General features: G+C 51.5%; 1 protein-coding gene across 1 annotated transcript; it reads right to left on the bottom strand.

Annotated features, from left to right (window-relative positions):
• Window positions 1-6,321: 6,321 nt before the first annotated feature.
• LOC138112213 (PHD finger protein 7-like) lies at window positions 6,322-8,012 on the bottom strand. The gene is given in 6 exon segments (XM_069018948.1): window positions 6,322-6,745; window positions 6,900-7,013; window positions 7,232-7,498; window positions 7,755-7,902; window positions 7,905-7,961; window positions 7,964-8,012. Coding segments are annotated over 6 exon segments (1,059 nt in total).
• Between the last annotated feature and the right edge of the window lie 5,352 nt (window positions 8,013-13,364).

The following is a 13,364-nucleotide window of genomic DNA, read 5'->3' as shown; positions in this document are numbered from 1 at the left end:
CCTTTGTTTTTAATTTCCAGTTGAAGTTGCTGTGCTTTTATTATCATCCTTGAGGCAACCCAACATATTGAATGTTATTGTGGTGCAGATAAGAGGTGACCATCAGGAATCCTCTTCTGTTGTTTCCGTTGATGCTTTCTGTTGCTCTGCTCGGGCTTGCTTGAAGAAATCTGAGCAGAGATTGTGCTGTCTGGAAAATCCCCAGGCTGTTATCGGCACTAGTCCAAACAAATATGGGTAGAAAGCAACTCCTACTCATTCCTGTATAAAATCCTATTAATCTGCTATAACTCAGGCTGCAGAGAAAGCCCCTCAAGAGTATTGACCGTTTGCACAATGCGCAATCCAAACAAAGGCCTGGACCTTGGATGAACTCGCAGACCTTCCCCGGGTCTGACACATGGGAGACCTAATCCTCAAGCTAACACAGTCATTTGGAAGAGCAAAGGGGAGTAATTACCCTGTAAACACTCCTGTGCCTTGTCTGCCATAGGTATGTCCAGCAGACACTGAGGCTGCCCTCCCTCAGATGAGCTGTGCTAGAGCCTAGTTCGGTGTAGGGAATAAAACCATGGCTCAAATGGGCTGTCCTGGGAGGAATGACAGCGGTGTACATTCCATCTGGCTCTTGTTGGCAAGATAGCCAATGCCTGGTCAATGTGTTTGAAAGTTTTTAGCAGTTAGGGCTGTGCTGAAGAAGCTTGGCCTCACATGGATGTGGTGGGAGATTGCACGTAATTTGCCATCAGAAATCATCTTAAAAGCACTGAGGGAGAAGATGCACAGGAGTGCTTCCTTACATGCACTTTTGTTGGGACAAGAACATCCATTTTCCAGTATCTGTTAATAGTTTTTCACCTTAACAACAATCAGATATCATTAAATACGAAGTACTTGGAGTTTTGGAAGCATTTCTGAATAATGTGTGAAAAGAACAGGATCATTAATTTCCCCCCCGATGGGGGCAGGAAAGCTGAGGAAATCACAAAGCAGGTGAAAGCTTCAGTGATTATCCTGTGCTCCACACCTTCTTCCACCAGTGCTGTGGCAGCTCCTGCCTTCTCTGAGGATAAAAACTCTTCTCTTTGAATAGCCAGGGTAAGGTTAGTCTCACAGGGACTGGCCAGCTCTGTCATCAGAGGTGGCAGCAGCAGCAACTGTACAGATGCAGGAAACCCCCCACCCCTGCTTTTACATACCGTATTTCAGTGGTTTAATACATGGACTTTGGTCAGGACTAAATATTTAGCAGAAAATTCCTAGTTGTATTGCATTATAGATGTGTCACTGTACAGACTGTCCTTGTATGTGGGGAGCCTTGTTGGAGCAGGTGGTTTGAGAGGCATCCTTGATTTGGGGTTATGTCATTTGCAGGGACAGGAAGCCACTGGAGGAGTACCCAGTTCTGTTCCCACTTTGTCTTCAGAAAAAAAAAAAACAAATACTGAGTTTTGGCTGCTTACTCTGGCCTAAGGAGTTGGGGCAGTGTTAACCAGTCAATGCACAGTTCCCCTGAGCAGTTCATGCTTCTTCAGCTGCTCTGGTGAGGGAAGGGAGTGGTGAACTGTTGGGGTGGCTCAGCCCGCTCTTGGGCTGAGGCCATGGAATGCCAATCAAACCAGGGCCATCCACTGTGTGGATTCCCCCGCCCAAGACAGTGAGTTGGAGGGCAGATCAGAGGATGTCACTGAAGTCTAGGTTGCCTCCCCTTGGGTGGTTCTGGGGTACAAGTTACCTCCCTCGTTCTGGAAAGTTCTTTGCTGTTTGGTTGTTCATTGGTTCCCTGTTGTGACTCCCGCCTCCCTGTTTTCCCCATTGGTTCTGGTCAAATTGTATCCTCCCCTTTGACTGTACCCCATTGGTTACTTCCCTTTTCCCTGCCTTGTTCTGCCCCCCCATAAAAGACTCTGCACGGTTCCCCTCGGGGTCTTTTCTGCTCTCTGGACCCTTGTGCTATTAAACTTGCTGGAACTCACACCAGAGGCCCCTCTTGCCTTCTTTGCCTCCAGGCTGATGCAGGCCAAATCCAATGGCCACCAGAGGTGCCTCCTCTGAAGAGGAGCCAGCACACACGTCCATCTTGCACCTTTTCCCACTGCGAAGTCGCCCAGTGAGGACACTGTGGAAGCTGATGCTGTGTCCCCTCTGCCCGAGGGCACACCGAGGCTTGTGCTAATGAACCTCAGGTTGTGTTAGTGGACAGTCCCAGGTCACTCCTGGGGAGCTGGTGCTTGGGGAACTGCTGTGACCTGTGAACAGTCACCCAGCTCCCTGCAGGACAGATGCCACTGCCCTGCTGCTGAGCACAGCACCTTCCCTTTGTACAGAACAAGGATAATCCACCTGCTTTTCTTCTGCCACCACATTTGATGGACTGGAAGTTCTTGAGACAGCAGTGAGTGTCTCTTACTCTCGGGGGTGGGGGGGGCTGCCCTATGCTGCCTGGCATGACAGGACCACAATTCCTCCTCTGGGCTCCAAGCAATGCCACAATGAAGCAATCCCCGAGTAAGTGACACCTGATGCCCATGAAGGGTTGCAAACTTGTACACATAGCAGAATATTGTAAGGGAAAAATCAAAAAGGACAGGGAAAATGAGGCTGTAGTATGAAAATATAGTGGTGGACTTTGTGCCCCTGCACCAGGCTGACTGTTTTTTAGGGGAGGCTCCTGTGTGTGCATGGACCAGAGCCGTGTAATTAGGACATTTTGTATTGTCTGGACTGCAGTAAATGCCAGGTAGTTGCTGTACAAACACAGAGCCATGGCCTTGCTGATACAGTCTTTGATCTCTCGCTCTCATCTACAGGAACAGTTCCCTTCACGTCAAGGGTAAAGGCAGTGTGAGAAAGAGACTGGTATTTGCATGCAGTGCAGTCTCAGCTAAGGAGCTGGGGTTGCAGTTCCCAGCTCTGAAGTTAACCTTGGACAGCACAAAAATGAAAACAAGATTAAAGCCAAGTGGGGTGGGTGTTCCTGTGCAGCCATTGTGTGCAGAGCAGACCATACCTGCATCTTTAAAGACATCAGGTGACAACAGAGTGGCCTCTCCAAGCACAGCTGCTTCTTGCTAGCGAAGGAGCTAATGAATATAGTTTTGGAGGGCCTTGCTCTTTGTGGCCCTGTGGAGATGAATTGGGGTCATGTAATGGGGCTAAGGGCTGGTACTGCTGTTCATGTCCACAGGTGGGACATGTCATGAGGCAACCTGAATGACCTTTATCCCTGGGAGGGAGAGCCCCTTGTGCTTTCAGACCCCTCATGGGGAGGGGGAGGCACCGTGGTGGGAGGCCAGGGCATGCAGGGTGCTCAGACATGCATGGGGGTGGCTTTTTCCAAGCTGAAAGTCACTGCTTTGTAATTCACACAACATAGGTTTGAGAAGGAACATTTTGGTTTAGTCTAGTCCTGTGCCCATGCTGTTCTTCAGCAGGCTGGTGGGTGGTCACATGCTAAACCAATAGCAAGTAAAGTAAAACAAACAAAAAAAAAAGGGCTAACAACCATGGTGGTGTCTGGGACCTCCTTCCCCATGTGGCACAACTTTCCTTGTCTCATTATGGTTGGGCCAACTCTGCCTATGCAACCCTAGTGTGCCTGGAGCAGTTGAGATCTCAATCCAGAAATGAAGGTAAAATTACTGAACAGAGGGAGAACAAGGCCTGGGGTGAAATCCAGCACTTAGAGAAGTACTGGTGCCTGCCTTGCCTGCCTCCTGAGAGAGTCCTGAGGGTCTCCCTTCTCTTGGCACAGCTAAAGTGTGGATCTTTGGAGAACGTGTTTTTTCAGTTTTGTAGAAACCTGGGATGTGCTCAGTATTTATCTAAAGAACAAAGTAATGAGGATGTGAAAATCTGGAATAGCTCAGTAAAAGGAAGCACAGGCCACTGAGGTTGCATGGAGTGATGAAGAAGCTCTGCAAAAGCAGAAAGAAAGTGCTGGCAGTGCAGCAGGTCACTCCAGGGCTCCCTCCAGCCCCACCTTCTAGGCTAGTGTTCTCTCCAAAACCTGGGAAGCAAGAAAAAAAATGTACTTCCTTTGCCCAAAGGGGGTCTGGGCTGTTATCTCCCACTTCATTCCTTTCATGCCTTGATTCCTTGCTTTAATCACCCAGGTCTTGGAGTGACACTGTTGGGGCTGCCTGAGGCAGCACAGCATCCAGCTGCAGTCCTTGGCTTCAACTGCAACAGGCAGAGGTTGGCTGCAACAAGGAGGGAAAGCTGTCTCCTTTGCAAGGAGCGAGCCCCAAACAAAGGTGGTGTGAAAGCATCAGCAGAGGCAAAGGATGAGACAGAGGGGTCTCTGTGTAGGTTCCAGCTGGTTTATTGCCGGCGGAAGATCCAGGGACAAAGACCAGGAAAAAGGGGAAAGCACAGCATTTTATACGGGGGTGGAACAAAGGGAAACAACCAATGGGGATCGACTGAGGAGGAGGAGTGGATAACAGGGGAATAATCAATGGAGATCACTTAGGGGAGGGAATTACATGAGTAGACCAGTGGGGCATTGAAGAAAGAAGTTTCCAGAACTAATACATAAGCAGCTAGGGGAAATACATAAACATGAACTTATACATAAAACTGGATGGAGAACTCCTGAACTAATAAACTTAAAAGACGTAAACTAAGAACCACTAGGAACCTTGGAACTTGCCATAACAAGGGGTTGAGAATAAGACCTCAGTTTTCTGGAGGCCTGTCCACCAGTCCTCTCAGTGCTCTGCTGCTATGGCCACTGCCACCTGAACTGCAACATCGAGTGCACAGTGCCGAGGCCTGTCCTGCTCCTGAGGCCCAGCACCAGGGAAGCAGCTTGGGGGCAGCAGCTGCTGGCAGGGGAAATAGGTGGGACAGCTGATCCCCCAGACCCCAGAGAGACCCGACACGTGACACCATGTCTGCTCAGCTGCACAACTGCAGCTTGCTGCTGGTGCTGCTGCTCTCGGGCTGGCAACACATCGGGCAGCTGGTTGTGAGCCACTGTGGCCTTCTCATCACTTGTGTGGTTCCAATTTGTTTATCTGATGGAAGTGTCCCAGCCCACAAGTCTTTGTCCAACAGTGATAATATCCTAAGCGTGTTGCAGACCAGGATGTGTTCGATGTCCCATCAGCATTCCCAGCCCCAATGACATGAGACCTGCCCAAGCCTGGTGTCTGCCCCTGCCCTGCCAGGCACTGAGCCCCCACTCACAGCAGTGTCAGGCCACGCTCTGGATGTGGGGAATTGCGCCTGGAAAGCTGACAGATGGGAAAGGGTCTGGGGGTGGTGGTTGACAGCAGCTGCAAATGGTGTGGTATGTTCCCAGGTGGCCAAGAAGGCCAATGTCAGCTGGCCTGTAGCAGCACCAGTGTGGGCAGCAGGAGCAGGGCAGTGCCCGTCCCACAGTCCCACAGTGCTGCGTGGGGTGCTCTGTGGGAGCTGCTGAACTGCATTGCAGCGGGTTTCTACAGAGGAGCACGGACATCCTGCAGCCTGCTGTCAAAACACCACAGGATCGATGGTCTGCCAGCCATGAGTGCTGAGGACAGCAGGCCCAGCACTGCCAGCCAGGGGCTGCCCCAGGGCATTTCCCAGTCAAGGGCAGCCAGTGCTGGTGCCTTTAACAGGTCTTGAAATGGTGCTAACCCGAGGAAGACGTACAGGCCTGGTCAAGGCATGCTGGGCAGAGGCTGTGGGTGCAGGCAGGCTCAGGAATGTGAACAGCCCACAGGAGCCGAGTGCTGCCCTGCAGGGACACTGACAGCTGCTGCTGAGGGCCAGCAAGGCCTGAAGGGCACGGCCGTGGGGCTGAGTGGCTGGGAGGGCCAGCCTGCAGGGGGGAGGGTGCTGCCAACACTGTGGAAGAAGATCCCAGTCCCTTTCCCTAGCAGTGGCCTGGAGAAAGGCCGAGGAAAATGACTGGAAAAGACGTGTGGGTTCTCCTGCGTAAAAAAACTTCATTTCATTTATTTGTACTCTGCTTTGATGGGTGAGGGGGATGGGGGCCACGGGCTGGCCGAGAGTTGGTCTTGCTGTGCTTTTCATGGCCGGCAATAGGGTTTTTGGGCCTGGCGTTGTTGCTGCCGGACATGTCTCATACGAATGGGCCCAGGCTGGGAGCGGTTGTCTGTTGTGGATCCGTGGAAGAGCCATGGAGGCCTGTATGGACGTCGTGGCCGTGCTGCTTGACTGTTGACGGCCAAAGCGCCTTCAGGCAGCCTTGACACTGCCTGTTGGGAAGTGCTGGGGCTGCTGTCATGGGCACTGTGGGCTGGGCCATCATCGATCCTGCGGCGTTTTGCAGGAGGGCTGTACGTTGTCCGTGATGGTATTTCTTCCTCAGGGTAGCGCCGCTTCAAGGCCTGCCGAGGGCGAAGGGAGCAGCTGCTCTTGAGGGGCAACACACCCTGGGACGGCACTGATAATTCCCGTCGGGAAGTACTGGGGCTGACAAGCTCTGGTTTGCCAGTGGAGCCTGCAAAGAGGGGCAGGAAGGTCATCAGGGCGGCCACCCAGGCTGCAAGCAGGAGAGGCTCCTGTGGTAGCCAGAGGTCTCCTGGAGCCAAGCCGTGCTGAAGGCCCTGCTGCCAGGCCCAGCCTGGCCCCTGGCCCCAGTGCAGGGCACCGAGTGCTTTGGTGCCTACCAGTCTCCGTGCCAGCACAGGTGTTGCACTCCCAGGAGTAGGTGCTGGTCCCCAAAGAGGAGCAGTGTCTGTGGGTGCCCTCGGCAGCGCAGGAGCTGCACAGCCGCAGTTGCCAGGGTCTGTAGGAGCAAAGGAGGTACTGGTTGGGAGCACAAAGTGCCAGAGCAAGGGATGGCCTGGCCTGGCAGAGCCCTTGTTCTCAGTTCTTCATCCCTGAGCTTGTGGGGAGACAGGTCCCATTCAGAGCCCTGCATTGTTGGTTTGGCAGCTTACCCCTCTTCCTCCGCGTGCTCCCTGCCTCCTGGACAAAGGCACGTTCCGGCATCGCAGCGGCCGTGCCTCTGACCTAAGGGTGTGACTGCTTGGACACTCTCCCACGATGGGGGTCTGCCAGAGAAGGAAGGGAAAGAGTTGAGCCCAGCTGACCCAGCATCAAGCAGATCCTAGCACTCCCTGCTCCACTGCCTGTCCTGTTTCCAGCTCCTCAGTGGAGTTGAGGGCAAGAGGCATGGGACAGAAGGTGGCCAGGCCTGCCAGGGCAGTCCTTAGGCTGGCACTGCACTTGTGCTTGACACCTTGTGAGCTGGGAGGAGAGAAAACCCAACCTCTTGGAGAGTCGGATCCCCATGGTGAGCATTTCCGTCACGAATGGCTCTTGGTTCAGGCAACACGGGCATCGGAAGCCGATGCCAGCATGCAGAGCCAGTCTCTGGATGCACTGCCGGTGGAAGCGGGCGTCTTGGCATGCAGGGCAGCCCATGGTTTTGTAAGAGATTGTGCTCTCCACGGTGTCCAGGCAGATGCTGCAGGTGTTGTCCTGGCTTGGACGTGCCTGCACTGCCTGCTGTGGGCGGTGCTCCCAGCAGAAGGACCTGGGAGGAAGATGGAAGAGATGGGCGAGGGAAGGTGGGAAGCGAGGGAAGGTGGGAAGCACAGAGTCCTCCCGCAGTGATGGCGATGTGGGGGGTGGAGCTGTGAGAGACCCCAGCGTCTCTGTGGGCTCTTCCCCAGTCTGTGGCAGGTTGCTGACAACTGTCCCGGTGGGCTTCTGCCTTGCATGGCCACTGCAGATGGAAAGGGCTTGGAGACGAACCCGTGGGCTCTGAGGCAAGGGCGGGCAGCCCTTACCTGTAGGCCCCGAAGTACTGGGTGACACATTCGCCGTCTGGAGCGCAGGGCAGGTGGAAGGTGCGGTCGCAGCCCGTCTCACAGCAGGTGATGCTGGCCCCCATCTTGTAGCAAATGAAGCAGCTCTGGAAAGAGCACCGCAGCCCCCGAGTGTCAGGACTGGGGCTTTGTGGCTGCCCTGCGTCTCCGGGCAGGGAGCAGGATGTGGCAGTGCTGGGTTAGAGCCCGCAGAGCCACCTGCACACGAGGCTCTTGCATGTGCCAGGGCTGGGGCTTCTTTGCTGGGGAGCAGGAGGAGCTGCCTCAAGCCTCTCCTGGTGCCCAAGCTCCCTGCACCTGCTAGGTCCTCACCTTCTTGGCTGCTTCTCTGATGACGTGCCTGGTGTCTTCAGTGAGAAAGTCTGCCGTGTTCTCTCGTGGGAAAAGCCCACTGGCAAGAAGCTGCAGAGCAGAGAAGGCCGGGAGCTTGCTAGGTCAGGAAGGAAGGCCCCTCCTGGGCAGAAAGTTGGAGGGAGCCCCTAGAGAGCTTACCTGGCAGTAGTTGTGGACACAGAGTTTGAACTTCAGTTTCTTGTACCCACAGATGTCGGTGTCTGCCTCGGTCCGGTGGCACAGCATGCACACTGGAGAGAAAGTGCCCCTGGCATGAGCATGTCTGTGGGGCTGGGCAAGTGTCCGTGCAGGATCAGCCCCAGAACCCTGCTGGGTCCGTGCTGTGCTGGCTGAAGGGCATGGTAGGTCAGGCACGGGTGCCCCAGCAAATGCCCAGAGCCTAGCCCTGTTGCAGAGCTCCTGCCTTGCCCTGGCATAGTTCTTGCCTGCTCACTGACTGCCCTGGTATAGCCGTGCCAGTGATGGGGAGCTGTGGGGAGAGAGGCTTTTGCTATCACCTTGCTCCTTGGGTACTGTGTCCGGCCGTGCCGTGTTGGATCCGGAAGAGGTTGATGGCGAGTGCCTGGAGTGTCTCTTGCGCCGAACTGCTGGCATTCCTCCGCCTGACAGTTGTGCACCAGCCCTGAGTAAAGAGGGACATGTGTGTGAGCTGCCTCAGAGGCACCAGAAGCCTCTGACTTAGCCTTGTGCCTGAGCAGCCTTGGGCAAGCTCCTCCTGGGCGATGCTCTCCTCAGCTCAGAGGGTTGTGTTGATGTGCAGCCACCTGGTTTGTGCTTTTAGGCCAGGGTGATGATGTCACTGGGGCTACTGTGACATGGCCAGCACCGATCTGTGGGCTCCCCCCATACCATCCTGAGTGATGATGCCCCAGTGGTGACTGGTTTTGAGGGGATAGGATTAACTTCTCATGGGTCCAAGTTTTGGATTTGTGACCAAATCAGTGTGGGTGACACAGCGCTGTGTGAGCCGTGGCTGAGCAGCGAGTGCACAGTGCCGAGGCCTGTCCTGCTCCTGAGGCCCAGCACCAGGGAAGCAGCTTGGGGGCAGCAGCTGCTGGCAGGGGAAATAGGTGGGACAGCTGATCCCCCAGACCCCAGAGAGACCCGACACGTGACACCATGTCTGCTCAGCTGCACAACTGCAGCTTGCTGCTGGTGCTGCTGCTCTCGGGCTGGCAACACATCGGGCAGCTGGTTGTGAGCCACTGTGGCCTTCTCATCACTTGTGTGGTTCCAATTTGTTTATCTGATGGAAGTGTCCCAGCCCACAAGTCTTTGTCCAACAGTGATAATATCCTAAGCGTGTTGCAGACCAGGATGTGTTCGATGTCCCATCAGCATTCCCAGCCCCAATGACATGAGACCTGCCCAAGCCTGGTGTCTGCCCCTGCCCTGCCAGGCACTGAGCCCCCACTCACAGCAGTGTCAGGCCACGCTCTGGGTGTGGGGAATTGCGCCTGGAAAGCTGACAGATGGGAAAGGGTCTGGGGGTGGTGGTTGACAGCAGCTGCAAATGGTGTGGTATGTTCCCAGGTGGCCAAGAAGGCCAATGTCAGCTGGCCTGTAGCAGCACCAGTGTGGGCAGCAGGAGCAGGGCATTTCCCATCCCTCTCTGCTGGGACTGCTGAGGCACCTCAAATTCTGGAGTCAGTTTTGAGCCCCTCATGATAAGAAAGACACTGAGGTGCTTATGCATGTTGAGACGGGGAACAGAGCTCGGGAAGCATCCGTAGCACACGTTTGATGAAGAGCAGCTGAGGTAGCTGTAGGTCTCAGTCTCAAAAAAGAAGGCTTGGTGGGAATCTTACTGTTCTACAACTGCTTAGAAGGAGGTTGGAGCCATTTGGGTGTTTGTGTCTTGTCTCAGGGAACAGGTTTGTTTATTTATGAAACAAAGGGGAAATGTAGGAACTAAGTCCTGAGATGCTATGATGTAGCACGTGGTTTCGAATAAGTAAGAAGCAGATAAGAAGAGCGGTTCCCAGAGGTGGTCACTACCAAAGGTCGTGTGGTCTGATTAGTGATCTTGTTAATTATTCATATCAATCAAGAACTGTTTTAAGTCATGCTGAGTTTGGAGGCTTTTCAGATACGAAAAAGCTCTGAAGAACTCTCATACTCCTGGAGGTCAACTCCAGCCTTAATTTTTGTGTACTTTGGCTTTCATGAGATTTTGTCTTGGGGGACTGTACATGTGGAGCATGGCATCATTGTCCCAGCAATCCCAGAAGACCTGAAGGCAGTGGCTTTGTTCCCTCTTTGGACAGCTGGGATGTACTGGGGGAGCTGCATCTGTGTGCCCAGATGGCACCCCTATCCTGGGCAAAGTTTCTGTTTCAAGTGAGAAAAGAGATTTAGTCACATGAAGGGGTAATACCATCGTACACACTCGGGATGTGAGAGACATACGCAGAAACCCTCAAACAGCTTCTTTTTCCCATTCCTCACCCCACTGTAAAAGTGTTCTTTCATGTGGAACTAGAAAAACCCAAACCTTGTGTTTCTTGCAATGTCCATTCCATGGGGATAAGCTTTCTTTCTTTGCTATAGAATCTCATTTTTTTCTCAGATCCTGAATTCCTGACCTGTTTATTGGTACTGACCTGTTTACTGGTCTGCTGAAAGCAGGAGCTGCCCACGCAGTGATCAGATTTATGTGCCACCTTGCAGTCATGCCTTTAGAACTCTGGCATTACACACCCAGATTTGGATGTGACCAGGTTTTTTTCTAGCGCAGATTAATAAAAATGTATTTTGAGTCTGTCTGACACAGTTCCATGGAAAAAAAGAAATAGCGAAGGCTGAGAAGCAGTTGGCAGGAATTGTTTTAAAACCTTCATTTCATAGCAAGCTCATCATCAGCACAGGCGATGTTATGGGCATGATTAAATAGTTTAGTCATAGGTAAAAGCAACGGCAACAGTGATTCTTCATGTTATATCCAATTACATCATTCCTCCCAATGAGGTTCAGTGCAATTCCCAGTATTTTCCTTTAGGAAATACAGAACATAAATAAAACATTCTGCTGTGTAGCAAATGGCAACAGCAAATTTTGTAAGAAGATCTAAGAAAGCATGTTTTTTGTTAGAAAATTTGGAGTGAATGTTCTGCTGTTCATTTGTATTTATTCTTTCTCCAGGACAACTGGACTTTCCCAGGATGTTTTTCCTTCCCCAACTCCTTCTGTGCCTCATTCATTACATTCTCTAAACCTCACCTAAAAGAAAATTTCATTCATTACAACTTCATCACCTTTAATTTCTAAAAGGTCTGTCTAATTATACCCTTAAATACCTTGGGGGAGGCATCTCAGACATTCTTGAGGCTATCTGGGAAGTTTTGGGTGTGTTTCCCATGTCTGGGTGGCATCCAGGGGACTGCTTTTACAGATGAATTGATGACAGGTTTTTGCCTGGGCACAGCAGGGATGGTGCAGCTCTGCCTGGGGAATCCCAAAATACCGAGTGAACATGCCTGGCATTGCATTTCCTACCTTCAGACCCAGCAATGCCAGGTTTTTCCAAGGGCAGGGGGAGCATGTGTCTGTATGTTTTCTATTCTACTCTTCCAAATTTATGAAAGGCACAAGATGAGGGAATATCCCAGGCTTTTTTGCTATCTTAGGAGGTTGATCTGTTTGATGCCACCTGATGACATTTCATTAAGCAATGAACTGTTGGACATGGTTTTCCTAAGCCAGATGGAGGACATCAGAAGCAATCCATTAGGATGACTTGTATTCCATTGCCTGACACTCCCCAGGTCAAACTTCTACTCTTTTAAACCAAATTTATTCCAAATATGATTAGAATTACTGGCCCTATGGAAAGTTTATCCCAGCATAAAGCTAAGGGCTTTGAAACAAACCCTTTTATTAAGTGTAGGAAAAATGTGGCCTTTGCTGTAGACTGACAAAACCCAGGAGATTTTTTTTTTTTTTCTGAGCTAGAAATGTGCACAAATCACAGGGTTGGGAGAGGATGGCAGGGAGGGGGGTGTGGTTTCTTGGGTCTATGAAGGAAAATCTGCTTTTTTTTTCCCATTGTCTACTCAGCCCAGCTGGTTTGTATCACCTCCAGTAGTTTGCAAGGATTATTTATTTCTACTACTTGTAAACCATTTTCCTCTGTGCAAATCTTCCCTCAAAATGACCTTTTCTTTATATACACATTACTCAGCCCAGCATCCTCTCAGGCCTAGGATGCATTGTGACTTCACTCTCTGTTATCATTTCCCAGATCTTATGTGTCTTGGTTTCCTTTCCTGGGGGGAGCCTTATGATAAAAATTCGTTATCTGCAGTAGCAGTGTTATAAACACGTTTTAAGAAATGGCCAAATGAACAGTGAAACCCAATGCCACCCTGCTGTTAAATACTGCTCTTCCTAGGTGTCGCAGAATCCTAGAGTGGTTTGGGTGCTGCAGCTACCTTGACCAAAGTCTCTGTCCATCCTGCTTCCCAAAGGGACAGTCTGGGCTATCCCAGCAGCCCCAGTCCCAGGTAACCAGCTGTACCCCTCCCTACTGTCAGACAAACACACATAACTCAGTTAATGGCACACATTAATAACATTCCTGGTGAGTGCCTGGGCTTGCAGGTTCTGACTCAACACAGCAACTCCTTTCTCATGAGGTGCCTGGGAGTAGTTGGTATTTGCAGACCTACAGGGCAAAAAAGAAGAGATTGATGTGCTTGTGTCAGCCCTGCCCTCACTGAAGATGGGCTGCAAATGCTACTGAGGCAGTAGTGAAGCAATCTGAAGATAATATGTATAGTGATAAATTAATTGCAGTTTAAAGGTTGTTGGTTTTCCTTTACAAATCCCAAAGAAAGCAAGAGGCACTATATGTAACACAGATGGTATATTGTCAGGCAAGGAAACAATTAAACCTTGCACGGATTCAAATCTGGGTAAAGGAAAACCTCTGTCATGGAGCAGAGGTGAGGGATGGATACTGAGAGAATCATTTAAAACTGATGATTTTTTCATTGCCTGTACGTCTGTATTGTTGTCTCTGGGGTCACGAGCTTCTCCCCAGGGGTTTTGTGGAAACCATGCAGAGTTTTGTTTCTCTGGGGAAGAGTTTTCAGTGGATAAATGCACTTTTACTCTCACCCCCCAATTTATCACCCAGTCTGTGCATTATCTGAGTACTCTGGTGCTGTAGTGTCTTGGAGTCCAGTCTGTTTGGCTTCTTCTAAAGTCTGCCCAAAG

The sequence above is a fragment of the Aphelocoma coerulescens genome, chromosome 6 (assembly GCF_041296385.1).
Source record: "Aphelocoma coerulescens isolate FSJ_1873_10779 chromosome 6, UR_Acoe_1.0, whole genome shotgun sequence".
In the NCBI taxonomy this organism is placed as follows: domain Eukaryota; kingdom Metazoa; phylum Chordata; class Aves; order Passeriformes; family Corvidae; genus Aphelocoma; species Aphelocoma coerulescens.
The sequence above is the reverse complement of the archived record's forward strand: the minus strand, read 5'-3'. Positions and strand labels throughout refer to the sequence as shown.